Source organism: Rhamphochromis sp. 'chilingali', assembly GCF_963969265.1.
Source record: "Rhamphochromis sp. 'chilingali' genome assembly, chromosome: 1".
In the NCBI taxonomy this organism is placed as follows: domain Eukaryota; kingdom Metazoa; phylum Chordata; class Actinopteri; order Cichliformes; family Cichlidae; genus Rhamphochromis; species Rhamphochromis sp. 'chilingali'.
Window position 1 is genome coordinate 46325772 of NC_137929.1, and position 24404 is coordinate 46350175.

Sequence of the window (24404 nt, forward strand, 5' to 3'; positions counted from 1 at the left end):
AATAGACCTAAACCTTATTTCAAAGATTGACTTAGTCTATAGTTTATTTCTGGGATTTCACACAACCCAGGATTCAAATCATGAATACATAATGGGCTGTTACGACCCCCTCTGCTAGGCGTCAGGGAGGGAGTAACATACACGAGCCCCCCAACACAAAACTGAGTAAAGCAAAAGGTTTTAATTCCAAACTTTAAACAGAAAACCGACAGGGCTGTGCAACAGACCACTGGGCAGACAATTATTACATAAAGAAAGAACAGTCACGAGTAAAAGTTAAAGGGTAACTAAGGCAGGCTGGCCGCACACAAAATAAAAGCTAGGGTTTTAACTAAGGCAAGCCAGCTTCACGCAATCCTACTCACAGCCAGCTAGCAGCTCAAAACTCTAATCAGGCTAAGTTTAAAGCATGCACCAAGGTTCGACAAAGGTCAGCAATATGAATAAGTTCAACAAAGATCGACGAGGGAGGCATGAAGCGCAAACTGCATGTTCAGTCCTAAGCAGCCGCCACTGAGTGAAGGACCTCCAGCCTTTTGTAGCCACAGGTGGGTACGATCAGCCACTGATTGTCTCTTGGAGCATCATGGGATCCCGGGGCAGCCAATCGTCCGTGTGGTCTGGCACACTTCATTCTGCATAAGAGAGGGTTGGCACGGGTCTCCCAGTAACCAATCACACACGAGTCCTGGAACACATTGATTTACCTAGAGGAAGGCGGGGCCACCTGAGACCGGAGGCCGTAACATGGGCTTGGATTTACGACATTATGATCGAAATGTGCCCTATTTGGAAGCAGCAGGGCCCCCTCCTCTGTCGACAGGTTGTGTGAGACTTTAAATGATCAAACTGTAAAATTTTAAATTGCTATTAATCCCTTTACCACTAGTCCTAAAGTATATATGTATTTTCGTACTCCTATCATATTTATTGTTTGTTTACTTGCAGTCGCCTCTCTATATACTGTACTGTATATCGCGGAGATGACAATAAAGTTTAATTTGACTTCAGCATAGCAGCAAGCAGGCACACCAAGGGCTCTCACGCTCACTTTATAGAATTTCGAAAAAACATTGGTGCAAATTATAAGTCTGTATCACAATGTCTGGTGTTTTCATGTTTGTTGGTTTGATTTTATTTTGTTTTATTTTGCGAGTTGGTTATTAGATACTGCTCCAGCCAGCCAGAGAATCCCCCCCCCGCCCCGCCCTCTCTTCTCTGTGCCGCAAGCAGCAAGTGCACCTCGCAAACGGAGGGCACCCTTACTCCCCGCGAATGGGCGGCAGAAAATTATGGAAAACCACACCAGTTGGTTATAATCAAATACAGCTGGACTGAAATGAAGGTGTAGAACCATCTCAAGGATGATCAGAAGAAATGGACAGCACCTATATATACCAGATAGCAAGGAAACATTGAAACAATGTTTAGTCAATATCAGGCGATGTCATTGAATCAACGTTGAGGTGTGACGTTAACCTAACGTCACTCTTGAACCCTTTTTTAATATTGAAACAACGTCAGGTTTTGATATTGAATCAGTGTTGAAACCTGACATTGATTCAACATTATATTTTCTAATACTGTTGACATTGAAACAATGTCAGATTCTGACTGTTGACATTGAAACACTGTTGAGCTATGGTGTTGATTTTCCACCTCTTTCGCACAGTTGCCTTTTATTAAAACAACAGTTAAATCATGACTGGAAATCTACCTTTCTTCATAGGTATTTTAACCAATACTAAACTACTGCATGTTTCCATCAATACTTAAACCACCTAAACACATAATTGTACTTATTCCTCAAATTGGACACCCTAAATGTCAATATTAATATCCTAAAATAAGAAAGCATTGCATGTGATGTAACAGAGAAAAAAAACTAGACATGTTTCGTTTGCTAAATACTTTATTAAAAGACAGTTTCCGATTTACATTTCTATGTTTCACATAAGTTTGTAATTTTTACTCTGGGATGGGGATGCATGATGTGCGTCCTGCGCCACCCATACAATCTGGGGCATATCGGAGCCATTTCTGCACTGCTTGTGCAAAGACAAACTCGGACATAGAGTTTGCCCCTAACTGCTGCGTCAGGCCATTAAGGACAAAAATACACACACACACACACACACACACACACACACACACACACACACACACACACACACACACACACACACACAAACAAACAAAAAAAGTGAATTAGAGCACATGAATAAGCTCTTGTTAACTCTTCAGCGGGGAGAAAGTATGTAAACTCCTAGGCTGATAAACATGAAAGTCACCAGGCGTAAATCTTCAGACTGCCGCATTTGAAAACAAAATAAACATGGGGTCCTCGGGCTGTACAAACTGTACAACCCGAGGACTAAACAAGCTGAAGACCAAAGACTCCATCTCCAGATTAACCGGACATGAAAGTCTTGTTATTAAGAAAGACAACGTAATATAGCAAAACCTGGACATAGGAAATATGAAACACACCCAGCAGATCAATTGATCCCTTTATTCACTTTAGGCTCATAAAACTACAACAAAAGGTAAAACTTACCAAATATGCATCTGCACAGCGCTGTATCTTTAAATGCCCTTTTTTGCTTGGTAAGGTCCTTGGTTTTTTACCCTGCCCAGTTGAGTACCGAAGCCAGCTCGTTTGTAATGGCATAAGCCATTACACGGCGGACTCGCACCTTCAGTGTGGTCCCTCCAATCAAGGCAAAGCGTCTCACCTATAGACATATTTTAAGAGATGGAATTAGCTTGTCTTATGTCTTAAATGTGTATGCAAGTGCTTGTGTGTATAATCAACATGCCGTCGTTATGTATTTAAATCACATCTGACAGCTATTACACTTTATAGTTACAAAGTGTACATAACCTTTATATACTTACCTTTGCCTTATTTGCCTCTTGTGATTGAAGAGCTGTCTCTGCATTGTTTAGCTCCTCAATGTTGTGCAAGGGCAAATCCAGAGGCAGTACCCCAGCATCTACTGATTCATTGCAGCAGGGATGGCGGATGGCACTGACCTCCTTATGGAGTTTGTTAATTGCTCTGGTCAGGTCTGACAGCATAGTTAAAATCTTTTGTGAGGTCGCATCTGTTTCAAAGAACAATTCTAGAAAGATTAATGGCTTAAGCAGTGAGAGGCGAAAAACTAATATATCCATAAGTGATGGTGTAACATTCTGCATTCAAGTATAAGTTGTTCTAACTGCTAAAAGTGTTTGCTAGTTTTTGCCTGTCACATATATTTGATATTTGTATATGTAGCTTGCCATCACCAGTGTGTGAATTTGTGTGAATGGGTGGATGACTGAATGTGTAAAGCGCTTTGGGGTCCTTAGGGACTAGTTAAAGCGCTGTACAAATATAGGCCATTTACAATTTATACCATGTAAAATCTGAAAATCCAAGATTTTCGAACTTGCCTTGTAATAGTGGCCTCACAGAGTCTCTGGAATCTACAGAAAAAAAATCACAAGATGATATTCAGGAGTATAAATTGGTGTTTTGAAGACAAGAGTACAATGACATTGTGATTCAGCTTTAAAACAATTTTAAAAGCATACCATCTATCCGGTCGTTAAGTGATAACGTGATGAATCCTACTTCCGGGTCTAAAGTAGTCTGCGTTTAATATGGCTTTTGTGTTGTTAACATGTTTAATGTTATGTATTTTCTTCTATTTAATCTCAAAAAGCTCCTAAAACAGTCAGTGATCACTGTTGACTTCCCTTGGCTTTTATTACCGCTAATCATTTATTTAAGCTCAGTTTTTAAATCCTTAGGATGTAACTACAGCCCAGCCCATGCAGCAGTATATGAATGACTAACCTCGTATTGTGGATGGATTATCTCAGTTGTTCTCCTGGCTGAAGTTTGGTCTCTTTACAGCATCCTGCCATGCGATTACATTTGTTCCTGACCACCGAGAACACTCACATTAACTTTTATCGAGTGGAAAAAAGTTAGCTTGTTTATATTATGATAACATAGCTGTGTCTCTAGCGGTCACGTAGCACATCATTATATACCAGCTAGCCAAACTTCAGTAACCCTACAAACGTCACTGCTGTTTAGTTTTCTGTCTTCATTTATGTTGGAAATGATAACAGAGCTGTACGTTTTAATTTGTTTCCAAAACCCCGCAGTCAGGACATGCTATATTGTATTTAGATAGAAGCTAGCGAGCTAACTTCCTGCTAACTTCTAACTCCGTGAAATGTCATAAATTCCGTTTTCATGGATGCCTGGATGTTAAACGCAATTGTTACACCTGGTAGAGCAGAACACTGATGTAACCCATATTTGAGTATGGCTTAACTAGAATATACCAGAATAAGAAAAGAATCATTAATCTAAGCACCACACTTCATTTGTAATGAATAAATCATAGGTGCAGCAGTTAAGGAGTAAACTGTTCTGGTTTAGACACGTGTTACTCTAGGCCAATGAGCTGCTGAAACGTGGTACAGGCTCCGCCTGCCGCCCCTGCCTAGGAGGACACAGATTTTTCTCTTCTCTCTCTCTCTCTCGCTCGCGAACCTTCCATGAGCAAGCTAGTGAGGAAACGAGACACGGCGATTTACTGAGACGAGTCGAGAAAGGTCGGGAGTTAGAGACGACGCCATTTCATCGGTCGTGCGCCATCTCGCGCTGCTCCGTCTTTCTAATTCTGAGATCGGTCAGGTTTTTTTAGTTTGGTTTTAGGGTTTTTTGTTTCTTTGGTTTGTATCTTCCTGGTGCATTCCAACGGATCCTGAAATTGATGGCGAGCCAACCCTGTTGAAGGATCAAATGACTTTGTTCTGTCCTGCACATCAGAGTGTGGTAGGCCAGATGCAACAAAACAGAAACACACCACGCCATTTTGTACTCGTAGTCCCCCTTCTTCACACACATCCCCCTGGACTCATGGGCGGGTGGTTTTAAGGACACGTTTTACGGACTCTGTACATTCCATGAATGTGGACAAAAGTGAGTGTGAGCGGTCGGAAATAGCCCTCCAGCTGATTAACTGTTGCTATTTGTAAACGAAGTCTGTGAAAATGCAAATAAGTGTTAACATTTATATGCTGATGATTGAAATTGTGGTTCATTGTTGGATGTGAACTGTACTTCTAGAAAGGGTGCACCCAGGTAAGATTTCTTTCCCATCGAGTGATTACTGTGATTTTGCCAAAAGGTATTATTAAGAGAGTACTGGTACCGAAAGGGAATAATTTCATTTGTAAATGTTTTGTATGTTTGTCATAATGTCCTGTTGTTTCTAATTGAGAAGAAAAATACAATTCCGGTTATTTTTCAAAACTCGCGGTTGTCTGAGTCTCATTCAGTTCGCCTCTCCTGTACGTAGCCGAACCCACTGGGCCAAATCTTTGAGCTCTTTGGTGTCAAATTTGGGTGACATACTCTTTTTTTTGATCTGGGAGTATTCGAAACACGCACATCAGTGTTACACTGAGCATTTTATTAAAGATGAAAGACTTTAGACAGTTTTTCAACTCTCAGTAATGCCATAGTGATCGTTTGCTATATGGACCTGCAGCGGAGTTTAGGCCCAGACACGACTAGTGACGTCAGACTTAACGACCGGATAGGGAAGGCCTCGACATCAGACTCTGCATGCTGGAGAGATCGCAAAGCTGTGTCGGTTTGTGTGTTCTGCCGGAGTGACGAAAGGTGCCGGAAGCTGGGCAGGGCATTATGATGTGGGCTGGGGGGGAAGACTGCGGAGTGGTGACCCAGATAGCAAGGAAACATTGAAACTATGTTGAGTCAATATCAGGCGATGTCATTGAATCAACGTTGAAGTGTGACGTTGACCTAACGTCACTCTTGCACCCTTTTTTAACGTTGAAACAACGTCAGGTTTTGATGTTGAATCAATGTTGAAACCTGACATTGATTCAACGTTATGTTTTTGTTAGATTTGTATTGTTGATTGTCATTTATGCTTAGAAATATTTACTTATATATGCTTAGAGTTTTGTAATTAGTTGTAGATTGGTAGAGGTTTTGATCCTTGATAGTCTGCAAACTTTGTGTGTATTAGACAGCACTTTGGGAGCATGAGAGGTCATACCGTGTCTTATTGTTTTATGGTAGGATTAACGTAGTTGCGTCTGTTCTAGTCTAAGTGCTCTTTGTTTAGATGAACTGCAGGACTTCCTCACCGTGTTATCTAGGATGAACCATCTAGGGTGAGGGGGAGGCTACCCTCTTCCTGACCAAGGATGTTTAACCCTTTGATCAGCAACACACACACACACACACACACACACACACACACACACAGGCAAGGTACTCTTTGTTTGTATGTAGACGTCGTATGTTAATGAACCTATGCATATTCATGTAACCTCAATAAAAGGGCAGTGTTACAGGAGGACGGACGAGACCAACTGGAGTCAAGCGGTTGTCCGGTTCTCTCCCGTGCACGAGTAACATGAAGAACTTTGCCTATTTGTGTCTTGCTTAGCAGTGTAATTATATTGTCTTAACGTTCCAGCGAATAGGTTTATGCTACAAACCTAACATTAATTGGTCCTTCGAGAGCCGGAGCCCTGGAATCGCATTCACCGAGGGGGGGAGAGGCACGCTGAAAGACTGACGTCAGCCAGGAAGTTCCTGTGGATTCGCGGTCTGTCTTTTCTCCTCGATGAATGACGGTCGGCGGGATTCGGGCTGATATTACACTCTAAGCAACGCCAAGTAAGTTTAAAGAGGCCGACTCTATAACCGTGTCGTTGTGCAGTCTCCGCCACTGTGTGAGGCGTTGAGAAGAGGCCGACTCTATAACCGTGTCGTTGTGCAGTCTCCGCCACTGTGTGAGGCGTTGAGAAGTTCGCTACTTTGTGTAGCGATACCCGGGTTCCTTGCTACTTTGTGGAGCAAGAGGTTCCTCGCTACTTTGTGTGGCTAGAGGTGAGTTCTCCGCCGCTTTGTGGGGCGTTGAGAAGTTCCGCGGGGTCCAGACTGTGCTGGACGATAGGCCTATTTTGTGTTGTTTTTGTTGTCGTTGTCATTGTTGTCATCGTTGTTGTTGTTGTGTGTGAGTGTGTGCGGAGCAGAACATGTGGTCTGTGACACCGACTGTTGTTGTTATCATGGGTTTCTAAGCAACCAAGAGTGAGTCGGAGGGAGACAGACGTTTGTGCTGGACTTTGCTCCTGGCAGCACAAAGTATTTATGTAAAAAAGAGAGAGAGCGACGGCTCCACAGCTGCGCGGGTTCACGCGAGCGCGGTCACGCGGGTTTCACGCGGACCTGAGCCGTGCGGTTAATCGCAGGCTTAAAAATGGAAGAGATTAAAATGTTAGAAGTTTTCAGAAAACACACCAGCCTTGAAGAGCGTGTGGAGAAGGCCAGCCCACATCAGCAGCTATGCTCTGGTGGGTGGCTGTCCCCCCACCCCTTGCTGACACAAAACGTTAACTCTTCAGCCTGTGTGCCAGACCATAGACGTAATTGAGGTGGATAGTTGTTAAAAGTCATCTACATTACGCTTGTGATTGCTTAAATTCAGTACGATGACATGTGAGGTGAAGTGATATAGGTAAATATTTAAACTAATGAAGTGCATAGAGGCACTTGACCTGTGTGGAAGACTTTCGTCTTATTATGAGCCATTGTTGAGATATAGAGCACATCTGTGAAAACAACTAATATGCTCAACCCTGTATGAAACATCTAAAAGTACATGATGGAGAAGCTGAGTTGAATATGAAAGTGTAAGACTTTGCCGCTGTGGGCAGAGCAACTACTGTGTGATGTTGCGTTGCAGTTTTTTTTTTTTCTTCTGAGCTGATGAGCAGGCTACACATTATCAGATCGAGAGCTGTCTGAGAACTACTCTAAGAGAGGGAAACAGCGCTATGATAACTGTGATAACTGGAGTGTGCAACGTTTCCATGAGCAGTTTTCCTGCATCTTGACTTGTGTGTAGAGTGTTCATAACATCAGCATCATGTTTTTGATTATTTGTTTGTTGGGTTGAAGAAAAGTTAAATAAACTGGTGATCATATTTACGGATCACCATGGCACATATCATCAGCCATGTGATTTATTTTTGCAGATGACAAAGTGAGTGTGAATGTGTCTGACATCACAGTGTTTTTGTGCACTGTGCAAGAGTAATTGCCTTTGATTGTGAGTGACAGCGGTGATTTTGCAGGTCACCAGCTATTGTAAATAAAAAAAATAAAAAAAAAGAGTGAATAAGAGGGAGAATTTATATTGTAGAAAAAAATAATCATAGGAAAAAGGTTTTGTGTTGATCAACCAAAAAAAAACAACTATAATTTCATTTTCTGCTTTTAAGAAAGGACTGTTCACAAAAACACAGAGCGAGAGAGAGAGAGAGATATGTGTTGATTAAGCAGTGATGATAATAATGAAATGTCTTAGTTGTCACTTTCAGGTGAAAAGCAGACCTGAATCAATTTTCCACATGCAGCGGTCGGAAGAAAGTTATAGTTTAACATCATTGGAAACATGCAGGCCAAGTTTCTGGCTGACTTATTTACAGTGCCATGTGTTTCTCAACCTCACAAGCGAGCTCACTCCTCCCTGAAGATAAGGAATGCAGCTCCATGATAAAGAGACAGCAGCAAGTCCTGAGCACAAAAAGTCCCAGCAAAGCAGCAGCAATGTGGATAAACAGCAGCAGAAGAAAGCAAACCCATCTTCCTGTCTGATTGGATGAATTCCACGGAGGGGCGAGCAAGATGGCGGTGGCAGCATGTTGAAATGCTCAAAAAGGACTGAGTGACTCGGGCAAGCCACATGCAGCTAGCATGCTGGCTAGCGACATGAAAGAAATGGACCCTTCATGATGCGTTCAACGTGCCAGCGCTGTGGTGGGAAAGGCTCCATCATAAACACGCCCTGCGCCCTGCGCCGAGGTTCAGGCCAAGAAGAAGAAGACGATGACTTCCAAGCCCAAGAAGGTCAGCCTCAGCGTGGGCGAGCTGATTGTGAAAGCCGTGGCCGCTTCCAAGGAGCGCAACGGCCTGTCCGTGGCCGCCCTCAAGAAGGCTCTGGCTGCCGGAGGCTACGATGTGGACAAGAACAAGGCCCGTGTCAAGACCGCCATCAAGAGTCTGGTGGCGAAGGGCACTCTGGTGCAGACCAAGGGCACCGGGGCCTCCGGATCCTTCAAGATGAACAGGGTTACTGAGACCAAAGCTAAGACGCCCGCCGCGGCCAAAGCCAAGAAACCGGCAGCAGCTGCTAAGAAGTCGCCCAGGAAGGCAGCAGCAGCAGCACTTCAGCCACTAGCACGAAGTCAACCGCATCAGAGGACAATAGTGAGAGTGGCTGTGACTTCACTGTGCATGTGAAGAAAACGTTTGAGGAGAACTGAACAGTTGGAGTTTGACATTTGCCACCTGTGGAGTAAAATGGCAAGAAGAGACAGTGGGACACAGGACAAAGCTGAAGGAGAACTGCCGGCTGTTGGACTGTTGAAGTGGGAGAGGACAACAGAGTGAGAAGACTAGGTGAGAACACATAGGAATTATTTAATGTGGGAAATCAAAATTTGGGTTAGCAAACCTGGGGAAAAGAAAACTGACTGCTTAAGTTGGAAAATTGAGACGGAGTCTGAAACATTGCGAAAATAGAAACATATACAAAATCACACACACACAAGCAGAACATGCATTAACCCTACTAACAATTCCAAACACAAAATGACTCATGAAGACTCATAGCACATTAGTTAAGAAATGATTAAATAATAGCAGAGAAGTGTGTAGGAAAGGCAGCTTTAAGAACATGCTCTGCTGGAGATGCAGCTCCACAGACATGCATTAGACCTGCCTAATAACACAAACACATGTAATGAAAATTAGCTTGTTATCTTTCATCAGTGTTACAATAGTGTCAATTTAGCAGACACTTGTTATCAAATGCTGAATTTATCCTAAAGAAAAAAAATTGACTCTCCAAGTTGCAGGACAACAATTTAACTTTTGTGAGAAAAAAGATCCTGGTTTGACCAACCAGTGATCAGACAATAAATTTAGTTGTTAAAATGGTAAATTGGGAGAAGCTTCCTGCTTGATTGAGGCAGCACATGTAATTTACTGTATGAGGGAAATTGTCTTTTGTGATACTATTTTGAACATGCTTTTCTGTCGTCCTGTCAACTTAGTGGGTTAATAGCTGATATGCAAATTAGTTGATTGGTTTTAGATTAATGAAAGGTGACTGAATTCTAGTATGAGTGAATGAGATGTGTTGGAGTTGTTGTGTGTTGAGTAGAGACTCTAAAACACTGAGTTTCCTGCTTTGATGTGCGAGTGAATCCTGTATTTAGATACACAACTCTGAATACGTCAGAACAGACTGTTTTGTGAAGTGCATGACAGCATGTCACATGTTTTATGATGAAGGGAAAAGGAAAATTGAATAAAATAGATCTGTGGCCTAAATGAGTGAAGAGCACAGACCTGGTAATTAAACTCATAGCTAATAAGACATTAGGATTATGTTGTGTGTTGTGCAGCTGATGGTTGATTTGGAGTGAATCTAGCTGATGATTTTTCTTTTGTTGTGAAGTTGAGCCTGCCAATTAGTATGATGGTATGATGAACCATGCTAATGGTATGATTTACCCTCCTGAGATGAGGAGCTTGTGTCATGACTTAACGAGGCCTTTTTATTTTGATACTTTCACAGTGCACTGAAAGTTTTGTTTGATAATCTCTGTTCTTTAAGCAGATCTGCACGTCGGGAATTAAAAGCGCTACACGTCGTCGAGAAAATTGTGCCAAGTGAGTTCTCCACATTTAAATGGACTCTGGAGAAAGTCACTTATTTGGGACAATTATTAAATGACAGTCCCAGTCCAAAAGGATTCAGCGATGTAATCCAAACTAAAGTTCTTCTTTTTCTTTTTGAAATGACGTCATTTTGCTGAGAGTGGAAACTAAATGCGACGATAGGTTCCACTATCAGCAAAGAAAGAAAGAATGAATGCATGAATGAGTGAGTGAAAGGAAAACAAACTGACTGACTGGTAAAAGCTGACAAAAGCTGACAAGACTTTACTGATGTAACACGACTGTGTGAAGTTGACCCCCGCCTGGCAGGGGTGCAGATGAGTCTGTGTGTGCTTCCCTTTACAGGAGCAGAAAGATGACAGCAACACTCGAGGTTGCATGATGATTTAACATTTTAAATGCCATTTTCTGTGTCTGTGAATTTACTATGTGTGCGTCATTCACTAGCTTGTGTGCTCACAGAGATATCTGTGACAAAGTATGCATACGCCTGCGCAAGCGCTAACATTTGCATTTTCGTTTTTACAGCATTACGGTTCTTCATGTGTTTGATCATGTGATTTATAGGAATACTGGCTAATGTTTCTCTACTACGAGATTTCTGGGTTTATGTGTGAAGAAAACTGTAGTTACAGGCATATGTTGATGGAGAAATTAATATAGTTTGAGACATACTGTGATGAGACCAGTGTTACTGTTTCCACAGCGAGTGTTAACTTAATGGTGTTTTATGGCACCTCTAGAATCCGTTGACCTGTGTCTGACCTCCGTCTGACCACAGTCAATGTGTATTGCTAATGTTTGTTTCTTTGAGAATGCTGTAGTAGATTCAGCTGAAGCGGACAAGTGACATGGGTAAAACAAATAAGAGATTACGGTATTTATGGAATAGTTTATTATGGGCTCATTTGCTGGCCACTTTTGAACCCATAATAATAATATATGAGTGGAGTGACTTTGCTTAAGAGAAGTCACTGATTACATTAATGTTAACAGAGTACATGGGATAATCCATGTCTGAGGTGAATTAGGGTAATAGTTGTAGTTACTGATTTGAGAAAACCTGCACATGACACTTGTCTTGCTGATGTTGAATGCTTATTACTCTTATGATACAATTGTTTACAGGTATGAAGTTTGATTTCACTTCCAGATTTTGCTTTCCAGGCCGTGATGGTGTGTATGCAGGCTCCTGGGAGAGCCAGGTGTTAAGCAAACTTAATATGCAACACACGCTAACATCTTTTATTGCAGGGTTACGGAGCTACTCCAGAGGAGATGCCCTGATGTTGCCTGGGACATGATCTAGCTGATCTTTTTCTTTAAGACAGGGATCCAGGTTTGGTGAGTTGACGCATGGGAATGTCCATGCGTCAAGAGGTGGAGTGCAAGGATTAACATTAAACAATGTTTACTATTATTGTTGCAGTGATTTGTGTGATTAGCCGTTTTATTTACAAATATTAAACCTATGCAAGTGGTGCATCCATGTTCAGATGAGGCTTTGATGGCCTATAAGTGAAGTTCACTGAACTAAAGAATGTGGTTTGATGATTGTTGACATGCTCTCCAAATAGAAGTTTTTCTTCTTAGCAAGGAAATACAGGTGCAGCAGTAATCTCCTGAGAAATCTTCAGAGGCCCAGTGAGAAGCGTGAACCATTCCAGGCATAGCCGACAGCCAGGCAGTGGTTGAGGTCAAAGGTCAAGCTGGTTGGGGCCCATCATGAGATCAGACCTTGGAGCCACAGCAAGGACCATGAAACTGCCTGCAAAATAGAGGAGAGGATCGTCCACAAGATGGGAGCTGAGGCCAGGAGAGAGGCTTCAGGAGGATCAGAGATCATCTTCAGCACAGCAGACATCACACAGAGAGCTGTGCTACTGAGCTTCCAGGAGATTTTAAATAAAATGAAAGATTCAATATTGACGCTGAGGAAGACAACTAAGGTGTACGACGTGCTCTGCCTTAAACCTTCAGCAGCGTTGGAACATGAAAACTCGTGGGATGAGGGGAGCGTGCCAAGCTCCATCGACAGCGCAGAAGGAGTTCGGGGATGACATCATGATTCTATGAAAGCACAGGAACCAGAAGCTATGGTGGTGATGACAGCAGTTTCCTATGAACATCACCTAATGCTGTGCCACTATACTGTGCATACGATGACACTCTGAAGGCTGCTGGGATCATAACAGCAGTAAGACAACTGAACCCTGCACCCTTTCCACAGAGGTGTTTCTCTGCAGAGCGTGGACAATTAAGGAGTCATAAATATCCCCCTCACAAGACGAAGGTCTGAAGTCAGGTGATGGGGGCTGGTAAGAGGCCATAAAACTAGAGTGCTGAGAGGTCTGCAGCTTGGAAATAGCTGAGACCCATGTTGACGAACAACAAAACCAACTGGTATGTTTGAATGTCTATTCTACATACATTTGGACTCTGGTCCTATGGACAGTGATGGAAACAACTGGAAGAGACATTCATGACGCCCTGCAGAGCTTAAACCACTCTGCAGAGAGACATGTGATGTGCACACCCGGAGGAAGCACCACCAAGCTGAGATGTTTTTGAAAATGTTACTTTTTTAGTTTCACTATTAAATTAACAATTTCTTTGGTTGCTCGTAAGATGTAGTTTGCCATGAGATGAGCTCAATGAATGGGGTAACTGCTAATACATTTATTAAACTGTGTACCTTTTCAGTAATTTAGGGTGATTTGACATATGCTGAGTATAAAAAGGTTTGCATTGAAACTGTCAGACATGAGGTATTCATACCTGGGAACTTTTTAAGCATAAAGGTCAAAAAGGGGGGAAATGTTAGATTTGTATTGTTGATTGTCATTTATGCTTAGAAATATTTACTTATATATGCTTAGAGTTTTGTAATTAGTTGTAGATTGGTAGAGGTTTTGATCCTTGATAGTCTGCAAACTTTGTGTGTATTAGACAGCACTTTGGGAGCATGAGAGGTCATACCGTGTCTTATTGTTTTATGGTAGGATTAACGTAGTTGCGTCTGTTCTAGTCTAAGTGCTCTTTGTTTAGATGAACTGCAGGACTTCCTCACCGTGTTATCTAGGATGAACCATCTAGGGTGAGGGGGAGGCTACCCTCTTCCTGACCAAGGATGTTTAACCCTTTGATCAGCAACACACACACACACACACACACACACACACACACACACACACACACACAGGCAAGGTACTCTTTGTTTGTATGTAGACGTCGTATGTTAATGAACCTATGCATATTCATGTAACCTCAATAAAAGGGCAGTGTTACAGGAGGACGGACGAGACCAACTGGAGTCAAGCGGTTGTCCGGTTCTCTCCCGTGCACGAGTAACATGAAGAACTTTGCCTATTTGTGTCTTGCTTAGCAGTGTAATTATATTGTCTTAACGTTCCAGCGAATAGGTTTATGCTACAAACCTAACAGTTTTCTAATACTGTTGATATTGAAACAATGTCAGATTCTGATATTGAAACACTGTTGAGCTATGGTGTTGATTTTCCACCTCTTTCGCACAGTTGCCTTTTATTAAAACAACAGTTAAATCATGATTGGAAATCTACCTTTCTTCATAGGTATTTTAACCAATACTAAACTACAGTATGTTTCCATCAATACTTAAACCACCTAAACACACATTGTACTTATTCCTCAAATTGGACACCCTTTATAAAAAACAAACAAATGTCTCACAATGTATCATGTCAATATTAATATCCTAAAATAAGAAAGCATTGCATGTGATGTAACAGAAAAAAAATAAACAAAAAAAGGTCAATAGGCATGTTTCGTTTGCTAAATACTTTATTAAAAGACAGTTTCCGATTTACATTTATATGTTTCACAGAAGTTTGTAATTTTTTACTCTGGGATGGGGATGCATGATGTGCGTCCTGCACCACCCAAACGATCTGGGGCGTATCGGAGCCATTTCTGCACTGCTTGTGCAAAGACAAACTTGGACATAGAGTTTGCCCCTAACTGCTGCGTCAGACAATCTAGGACAAAAATACACACACACTAGTGATGTTCGATTCGTGAACGAATCGTTCAATACTCGAGAATCACTTTACTGACTCGTGAATCATGATTCACAAGCCCAACTGACTCACTGACTCATCCCTGTTGCTGTTAGCAAACTAATTCCATTAGTAGAAATATATCTAGTCTTTCTAATTCTGAGATCGGTCAGGGGTTTTTTTTGTTTGGTTTTGGTTTTTTTTGTTTCTTTGGTTTGTATCTTCTTGGTGCATTCCAACGGATCCTGAAATTGATGGCGAGCCAACCCCGTTGAAGGATCAAATGACTTTGTTCTGTCCTGCACATCAGAGTGTGGTAGGCCAGATGCAACAAAACAGAAACACACCACGCCATTTTGTACTCGTAGTCCCCCTTCTTCACACACATCCCCCTGGACTCACGGGCGGGTGGTTTTAAGGACACGTTTTACGGACTCTGTACATTCCATGAATGTGGACAAAAGTGAGTGTGAGCGGTCGGAAATAGCCCTCCAGTAAACGAAGTCTGTGAAAATGCAAATAAGTGTTAACATTTATATGCTGATGATTGAAATTGTGGTTCATTGTTGGATGTGAACTGTACTTCTAGAAAGGGTGCACCCAGGTAAGATTTCTTTCCCATCGAGTGATTACTGTGATTTTGCCAAAAGGTATTATTAAGAGAGTACTGGTACCGAAAGGGAATAATTTCATTTGTAAATGTTTTGTATGTTTGTCATAATGTCCTGTTGTTTCTAATTGAGAAGAAAAATACAATTCCGGTTATTTTTCAAAACTCGCGGTTGTCTGAGTCTCATTCAGTTCGCCTCTCCTGTACATAGCCGAACCTACTGGGCCAAATCTTTGAGCTCTTTGGTGTCAAATTTGGGTGACATACTCTTTTTTTTGATCTGGGAGTATTCGAAACACGCACATCAGTGTTACAAGTTGGCGAGCCAGCCAGGAGTTATTGTGAAATCCTCCACCATCTCCTCATTGAACGACTGGCGACCTGTAGCCCTGACCCCCATCGTAAGCAAATGCTTTGAGAAGCTGGTCAGGGACTTCATCTGCTCTGCACTACCCGACTCACTGGACCCTCTACAGTTTGCATACCGCCACAACAGGTCCACTGATGATGCCATAGCCCTGACACTACACACTGCCCTGTCACACCTGGAGAAGAGAGACACGTATGTGAGAATGCTGTTTGTAGATTACAGCTCAGCATTCAATACCATCGTTCCCTCGAAGCTGGACAGGAAACTGCAGGATCTAGGACTGAGCAGCTCCCTCTGCAGCTGGATCCTTAGCTTCCTGTCTGACAGACGCCAGGTGGTCAGACTGGGCAGCATCACCTCATCCCCCATCACACTGAACACTGGTGCTCCACAGGGGTGTGTACTGAGCCCTCTCCTGTACTCACTCTACACCTACGACTGCACAGCCACTAACAGCTCCAACATCATTGTGAAGTTTGCGGACGACACTACAGTGGTGGGTCTTATCACCAACGGTGATGAGATGGCTTACAGGGAGGAGGTCAGCGCCCTGACCCACTGGTGTCAAGACAACCATCTCACCCTCAACGTCGCAAAGACAAAGGAGTTGATAGTGGACTTCCGGAGGTGCAGAGAAGTACACACCCCCATCACCATCAACGGCGCTGCTGTGGAGAGAGTGAGTGGCTTCCGGTTCCTTGGAGTACATCTGGCTGAGGATCTTACGTGGTCAGTACACACAAACAAAACAGTGAAGAAGGCGCAGCAGCGCCTCTTCTTTCTCAGGAGACTGAAAAGATTCGGCATGAGCCCCCGCATCCTCAGGACCTTCTATCACTGTGCCATTGAGAGCATCCTCACTGGATGCATCACCACCTGGTATGGCAACAGCACCGCCTACAACTGCAAAGCTCTCCAGCGAGTAGTGCAGTGCTCTGAACGGATAATTGGAGGTGAGCTTCCCTCCCTCCAAGACATCTACAGGAAGCGGTGCCTGAGGAAAGCGGGGAGGATCATCAAGGACTCCAGTCACCCCAGCCATAAACTGTTCAGACTGCTTCCATCAGGAAGGAGGTTCTGCAGCATCCGGTCCCGTACCAGCAGACTGAGAGACAGCTTATTCCATCAGGCCATCAGACTGCTGAACACGTCATAGACACCTCAGCTTCACTACTGGAACTTCAACATTATGCACTCCACACTGTATATAAATGCCACTTGTTTTGCACATATTCAACTCTGTATATTTTATATATTTTATTATTATTATTATTATTATTTTTATTTTATTTTTTTATTTTATTTTTTTTTACTATTTAATTTGTAAAAATGTGTATACAGACACACACACACACACACACACACACACACACACACACACACACGTAGGAAAATATTTAGTATACACATCCAGAAATGCATACACTATTATATATTGTACATATATTTATTAGTTTCAGGTTGGCCATTCTTGTATTTTGCCCGTTTGTGTTGTTGTGTTTGCACATCTCTGTTGCTTGTGGGGCTCGCACACAAGAATTTCACTCGCATGTGCTGTGCCAGTGTGCCTGCACATGTGATGTGACAATAAAAGTGATTTGATTTGATTTGAAACTGCATGAAACTCATCTTATTAAGTATTACAACGATAAGAAACAATCAAAACCTAGTTTGACAAAATGGACGTAGTACTTAAAGAGGCAATTAAAATCCCAAACGCAGTAATCATAAAAGGGCTAACTAACAGCGACCTCGATGAAGAAGTAGCTATTTACCTGGGGAAACACGGTTCAGTTAACCGCCACATCCGTATAGATGATCCGCAATAAATAATAAACAAAAAAGGTCAATAGGTATGTTTCGTTTGCTAAATACTTTATTAAAAGACAGTTTCCGATTTACATTTATATGTTTCACAGAAGTTTGTAATTTTTTACTCTGGGATGGGGATGCATGATGTGCGTCCTGCACCACCCAAACGATCTGGGGCGTATCGGAGCCATTTCTGCACTGCTTGTGCAAAGACAAACTTGGACATAGAGTTTGCCCCCTAACTGCTGCGTCAGACAATCTAGGACAAAAATACACACACACTAGTGATGTTCGATTCGTGAACGAATCGTTCAATACTCGAGAATCACTTTACTGACTCGTGAATCATGATTCACAAGCCCAACTGACTCACTGACTCATCCCTGTTGCTGTTAGCAAACTAATTCCATTAGTAGAAATATATCTAGCTTATAATTAAAATTGCGGGGGGGGGGGAAACAACAGCCAGTTTCTTAACAAAAGCATTTCTGCTCTGAACTGGAAGAAAAAACCCTGAGTAGAAGTTCACATCAAGAAAATAACTCCTCGGTTCAGAGTAGCATCGCTCTGCTAACATGCTAACAACACATTTGAGCTACTCACCCCCTCCCTTCCTGTGTTGAATCGTAAGCCTAAGCAAATCACTCAGAACTCAGTAACCCCCTCCCTCCTGTGCTGAATCGTAAGCTTAAGCGAATCACTCAGGACTCGCTCACCCCCTCCCTCCTGTCCTTACGGTGGCTGGGAAGTGCAAATCGCAACAAATTAAAAAACCGCAACAAATTACAAAAAGCCCACAACAAAATACAAAAAGCCCACAACAAATTACAAAAAGCCCACAACAAAATACAAAAAGCCCACAACAAAATACAAAAAGCCCACAACAAATTACAAAAAGCCCACAACAAAATACAAAAAGCCCACAACAAATTACAAAAAGCCCACAACAAAATACAAAAAGCCCACAACAAAATAAAAAAAGCCCACAACAAATTACAAAAAGCTCACAACAAATTACAAAAAGCCCACAACAAATTACAAAAAGCCCACAACAAAATACAAAAAGCCCACAACAAAATACAAAAAGCCCACAACAAAATACAAAAAGCCCACAACAAAATACAAAAAGCCCACAACAAATTACAAAAAGCCCACAACAAAATACAAAAAGCCCACAACAAATTACAAAAAGCCCACAACAAATTACAAAAAGCCCACAACAAAATAAAAAAAGCCCACAACAAATTACAAAAAGCCCACAACAAAATACAAAAAGCCCACAACAAAATACAAAAAGCCCACAACAAAATACAAAAAGCCCACAACAAATTAAAAATCCTTGACGGAAAGGGATTGTCTGAAATACCGGAAGTGACACAAGCGTGATGTCACGAGAGGGGGCGTGGTCAGGGTTTCTGGTTGAGGCGCCACATTTCTGGGCCGAACAAAGCGCTAGCGAAAGAGCGAAAGTACACGGATAACACCAGCTATGGTTCGTACTTGCTGTGCGGTCGGTTGTAAAGTTAGATCGCACGACCGGCAAGGGAATAAGGTTGAAAATGGTTTATCTTTTCATTCTTTCCCCACCTGGAAGCAACATGAGGCAGCTCATGTATCGGATGTTACCAAACCAAGGCGTCTAGTCTGGATAGCAGCTGTGAGACGAGCTGATATCCAGTTCTCTTCCATCTCCAAATATCTGTTGGTGCTCCAGACATTTTCATTCCGGTAAGTTCTAAATATGTTCATATCTTTATAGCCTATTAGTTTTATTTTCGATGCACTCTGAGGTCATAGAAAATTAGAAAAAAACATCCTACTGAGTGATTTTGCAGAACTACCTTCTATTTATAGAGTTACTAATTATTTGGCATTATTGCAGCAAACCAGCCCATGAAATGGATGAAACATCGTGACTGGGTTCCAGCGCTACACAAGGGACCTGCTTCAAACATACCACCATGCCAATCAGATTACTTCTTCCATGTGAGGGTGAAGAGGTGACCCTTCTGGATAAGATGGTGAAGGTTTGCTGCCGTTTTGGTGAACAGTGTGGTAGTAAAACCAGGGGAAAATGAAACTTGCTCCTGTTAAATATTCTTTAGTCTTGTGCTGTATAAATAGCGGTAATTTTTCAGAACATAAATTGAAGTAATTGATAGTAAATAAAGTAACGTTAGTAGTGGGTGATATCGTGTAAATGCTGTCATGATTTTGTGTAAACATTTTGTCCTTTATAAACTATGACATGGATTCTACATTGTAACTGATGTGATGTTCTGTAAGGTGGTTTTAATAAAAAAAAAAGAGCAAAACTTAGTTTGTTTCTTTATTCAACTTTTGAACAGTGGTACTCAGTCAGTACATATTCAGTAAATGCAAATTATTTACACGGCAGTGCACTTCAGGCATAAATCTAGACCCTTATATAAAACATTATGGGTCATTCCCACAACCCACAGCTTTACTGTGTTCCAGCAAAGATTCCAATAGCAGTGACAACTCCTCCACAGTAGCAGGTGGGATTTTTCTGTTTTGAGGACGGCTCCTTTTACCTGTCAATACAGATGGTCTGTTTATGTTTTGATTGAGAGCAGTTTTTGGGCAGCTGAAGAGGAGAAGTCTATCTTATGGCCAACCTCTGGCTGTATCTTGGTCATATTACCCAGAAAACCCCAGTATGCAGGTTCATCTGTAACAGTCCTTGTGCCACAGATCTGCACTGTTGCTTCTACATTAAACAGAAGAGCAGCGCCATGGATGCAGGTCTCCAGGACTCCGGCCATACAGGTGCAGTGGGCGGCTTCAACCTTCCCTGTGATGCTCACAATGACCCAATGCTGGTTCATTCAGTCTTTGAGAGTGCAGTACCTGAAACATACAAAGTTAATTTAAAGACAAGGACTCTAATGAGCCAAGGCCGACATAAATTTGTTTTATCTACTTTCAAATCCATTTTATCATAAATGTAACAAAGTATTTAGAAAGTTAGCACATACATGTAATTTTCCATTTTTTTATGTATCCATCTATAGAACGCTGCATGTTATATTCCAAATCTGCCTGTTCTCTTTCAGAAACCTGCCTTCAGAAAATGAACCTAAAGTATGTAATGCAAGGATGTCATCACTTTCAAGATGGAGAAAGCATAAAGTTTGACTTTAGGTGACAATTATGGACACGTAATATGATAAGGAGATTCTGCAGGTCATTAATCAATGTATTATAGTAAAAAAATTATTTTTTGTGACACAGGACACAAACATGGAAGCAAGATATATAATTAGGATTATTTATAATAAATATGAATAAATAATTGCAATTTCTTTAACCATTGAGAATAACTAAATCCTTCAGGACAATGTCACATCAATGCACTGAACTCACTATGGCTACGTTCACACTGCAGGTCTTAATGCTCAATTCCGATTTTTTTTATTTTATTTAAATCTGATTTTGTGTCTGCTTGTTCACACTACAAATAAAATGTGACAGCAAACGCAGTCCTTTGTGAACCCTCAAAGTGGCCCGCATGCGCAAAAGAAGACGTCACACACAACGCGCTCTGTTTAGACCAAACAGTATTGTTTGACTGATGGCCCTTAATATAAAGACTTGTTTCAGACTTTACGTTGTCCAATTTTGCTTTAAGTTATTTTGTTATTTACATATGGCCTAATAATGATCCTTATTGTTGTTTTAGAGAGGAGCGGTGCTTCAAAGGATAGTTGCAGATTTCTGTCAGAATCTGCAGATTATACAGTACAAATAAAATGTTCACGTTGTCTTCCCAACAGTTTCACTAACATCTGCACGGGATGCACACGAAGCGCTCATGTGTTCTCAATGTCTTCTCCAGCGCTGATAATTGGCATATGTTTTGTGTCAGTGAAATAAAAGACGGATTTAATGCGACATGACCATTCAAACAGCAGTTGCTTTCTAAAACATCAGATATGTATCGGATTAAGTACCACATACGAAAGTGACCCAGATCGGATTTGAAAATATCGGATTTGTGCTGTTTTTACACCGTCATACCATGATTGGATATGGGTCGCATACGGTCAAAAAAGTCGGATTTGATGCGTTTTCGTGTGCAGTGTGAACGTAGCCAGAGCCTCCACGTGTTCTCACTCTAATTTGCACCTCATGAATGAATTTATGATTGCACTAATTTGAATGTTCGGGAGGAAATCAAACGCATTTTACTCACAGTAACCCTACAAACGTCACTGCTGTTTAGTTTTCTGTCTTCATTTATGTTGGAAGTGATAGCAGAGCTGTACGTTTGAATTTGTTTCCAAAATCCCTCATTTAGATGGAAGCTAGCGAGCTAACTTCCTGCTAATTTCTAACTCTGTTAAATGTCATATATTCCGTTTCGTTTTCATGGATGCCTGGATGTTAAACTCAATTGTTACACATGGTAGAGCAGAACGCTGATCATTTTATTACAGATGAAAGACTTTAGACAGTTTTTCAACTCTCAGTGATGCCACAGTGATCCTGTGATTTATGGACCTGCAGCAGAGTTTGAGCCCATGCTAGTGACGTCAGACTTAAAGACCGGATAAAGAGTGATATGAACATATCTATAACTTACAGGAATGAAAATGTCTGGAGCACCAACAGATATTTGGAGATGGAAGAGAACTGGATATCAGCTCGTCTCACAGCTGCTATCCAGACTAGACGCCTTGGTTTGGTAACATCCGATACATGAGCTGCCTCATGTTGCTTCCAGGTGGGGAAAGAATGAAAAGATAAACCATTTTCAACCTTATTCCCTTGCCGGTCGTGCGATCTAACTTTACAACCGACCGCACAGCAAGTACGAACCATAGCTGGTGTTATCCGTGTACTTTCGCTCTTTCGCTAGCGCTTTGTTCGGCCCAGAAATGTGGCGCCTCAACCAGAAACCCTGACCACGCCCCCTCTCGTGACATCACGCTTGTGTCACTTCCGGTATTTCAGACAATCCCTTTCCGTCAAGGATTTTTAATTTGTTGTGGGCTTTTTGTATTTTGTTGTGGGCTTTTTGTATTTTGTTGTGGGCTTTTTGTATTTTGTTGTGGGCTTTTTGTAATTTGTTGTGGGCTTTTTGTATTTTGTTGTGGGCTTTTTGTAATTTGTTGTGGGCTTTTTTTATTTTGTTGTGGGCTTTTTGTATTTTGTTGTGGGCTTTTTGTAATTTGTTGTGGGCTTTTTGTATTTTGTTGTGGGCTTTTTGTAATTTGTTGTGGGCTTTTTGTATTTTGTTGTGGGCTTTTTGTATTTTGTTGTGGGCTTTTTGTAATTTGTTGTGGGCTTTTTGTATTTTGTTGTGGGCTTTTTGTAATTTGTTGTGGGCTTTTTGTATTTTGTTGTGGGCTTTTTGTATTTTGTTGTGGGCTTTTTGTATTTTGTTGTGGGCTTTTTGTAATTTGTTGTGGTTTGTTTTTGATTTGTTGCGGTTTTTTAATTTGTTGCGATTTGCACTTCCCAGCCACCGTATGTCCTGAATCATAGAACGAGCGAACGAATCACTCACTCACCCCCTCCCTCCTGGCTCGCAGCTCCTTCTTCTTCTTCTTGGTTGGCAACCAATGTTAAGGCGCATTACCGCCCCCTGGCTCACAGCTCAGTCGACATTTAGATGAGAAAATATATATTTAACACATTTAAGGAAAATACTAATAAAATAAAAATAAACAAAAATAAATGTTTATTAAGCAATTTTGATAGGAAATTGCTTAATTTTAGAAATGTTTTTGCTCTTTTTTTGCTCTATAAAATAGTTGGGTTTTTTTTGTGGTTTTTTTTAGAATCATTCATCTTAGCAGTGGGATTTACATGAAAAGAGAAACAAATTAAGTTTGGGTGAAAATGTAAATTTTTTTGCACTCTCTGGTCAACTGACTCAGTGAATCAAATGACTCAAAACAGGCGATTCACTTTGGTGAGTGACTCATTAAAACTCGATTCAGTAAAAAGAATCAAATTTACCATCACTACTACACACAATATTCGAAGCACATAGTGCACTGTGGGAATTTACGACTGTGCGTGAATCCCCCCTGATATTGGTATGATCCGAGCTCAGGCACTAAGCGACTGAGCGAGGGGGCGGGGCAGCTGCTGCCTGTGAGTGCACTGTTGGAGAAACGGAGCCAGCCATACTAAGGAGAGCTTAAGTTTGAGCAGGTACCAAAGCAAATCATTCTTACTGTACAAATAATGTAAATATGACGGTGTATCACGAAAGATTGATATCAAACTGATCACTTGACCAATATTACGTTACTTGCTCTTCAAGTGAATCAACAAATGGCGAAATGAAAAGCCGAACAACAACAATGCTGTTTCTTTAGAGAGTCTTAGCTTACATGTGTGTTTATTTCATATTTTCAGTTCTTACCCTCCCCGACTAAATCGGTTTCAGTTATGTACTGAAATATAAGAATGGACATTAGAGGCTTCTTTCAAAGAAAAAACTCAGGTAAATGTTATTTTATATATTATGCTTTGTATGTTGTTCAGTATATTTCTATGCAAAACAAGAGGGATTTCAGTACGCAGCAGGATATTCACATTTGTAACCAGATATTTACACTTTAGGGGGAAAACATAAAACATTTTTACTGTACAACATCAATTTAGAGTAAACTTTTGTTTTAGATAAATATTGAAACATCTTTTGAATGAGTTAAATGTCAGAATAAAGAGAGACAGAGCTGTCTATTTATCATCACTTTCATCAAATGTAGGAGTACATGTACACTAAGTTTATTG

General features: G+C 41.3%; 1 protein-coding gene and 2 long non-coding RNA genes across 3 annotated transcripts; 2 read left to right on the top strand and 1 right to left on the bottom strand.

The window, feature by feature from the left end:
• Nucleotides 1–5986: 5986 nt before the first annotated feature.
• Nucleotides 5987–14161, top strand: LOC308404154 (histone H1-like). The gene is made up of 2 exons (XM_080894052.1): nucleotides 5987–6738; nucleotides 6799–14161. The coding sequence occupies exon 2, from the start codon at nucleotides 8942–8944 to the stop codon at nucleotides 9353–9355; it is 414 nt and encodes a 137-aa protein (XP_080750178.1). The 5' UTR covers nucleotides 5987–6738; nucleotides 6799–8941; the 3' UTR covers nucleotides 9356–14161.
• Nucleotides 14162–18892: 4731 nt separating this feature from the next.
• LOC308406084 lies at nucleotides 18893–19945 on the top strand. The gene is made up of 2 exons (XR_013973445.1): nucleotides 18893–19358; nucleotides 19513–19945. It is a non-coding gene; the product is annotated as an uncharacterized lncRNA (long non-coding RNA).
• Nucleotide 19946: 1 nt separating this feature from the next.
• LOC308406087 lies at nucleotides 19947–22736 on the bottom strand. Its single transcript, XR_013973446.1, has 2 exons — nucleotides 22237–22736; nucleotides 19947–20501 (listed from the first exon to the last, which is right to left on the bottom strand). It is a non-coding gene; the product is annotated as an uncharacterized lncRNA (long non-coding RNA).
• Between the last annotated feature and the right edge of the window lie 1668 nt (nucleotides 22737–24404).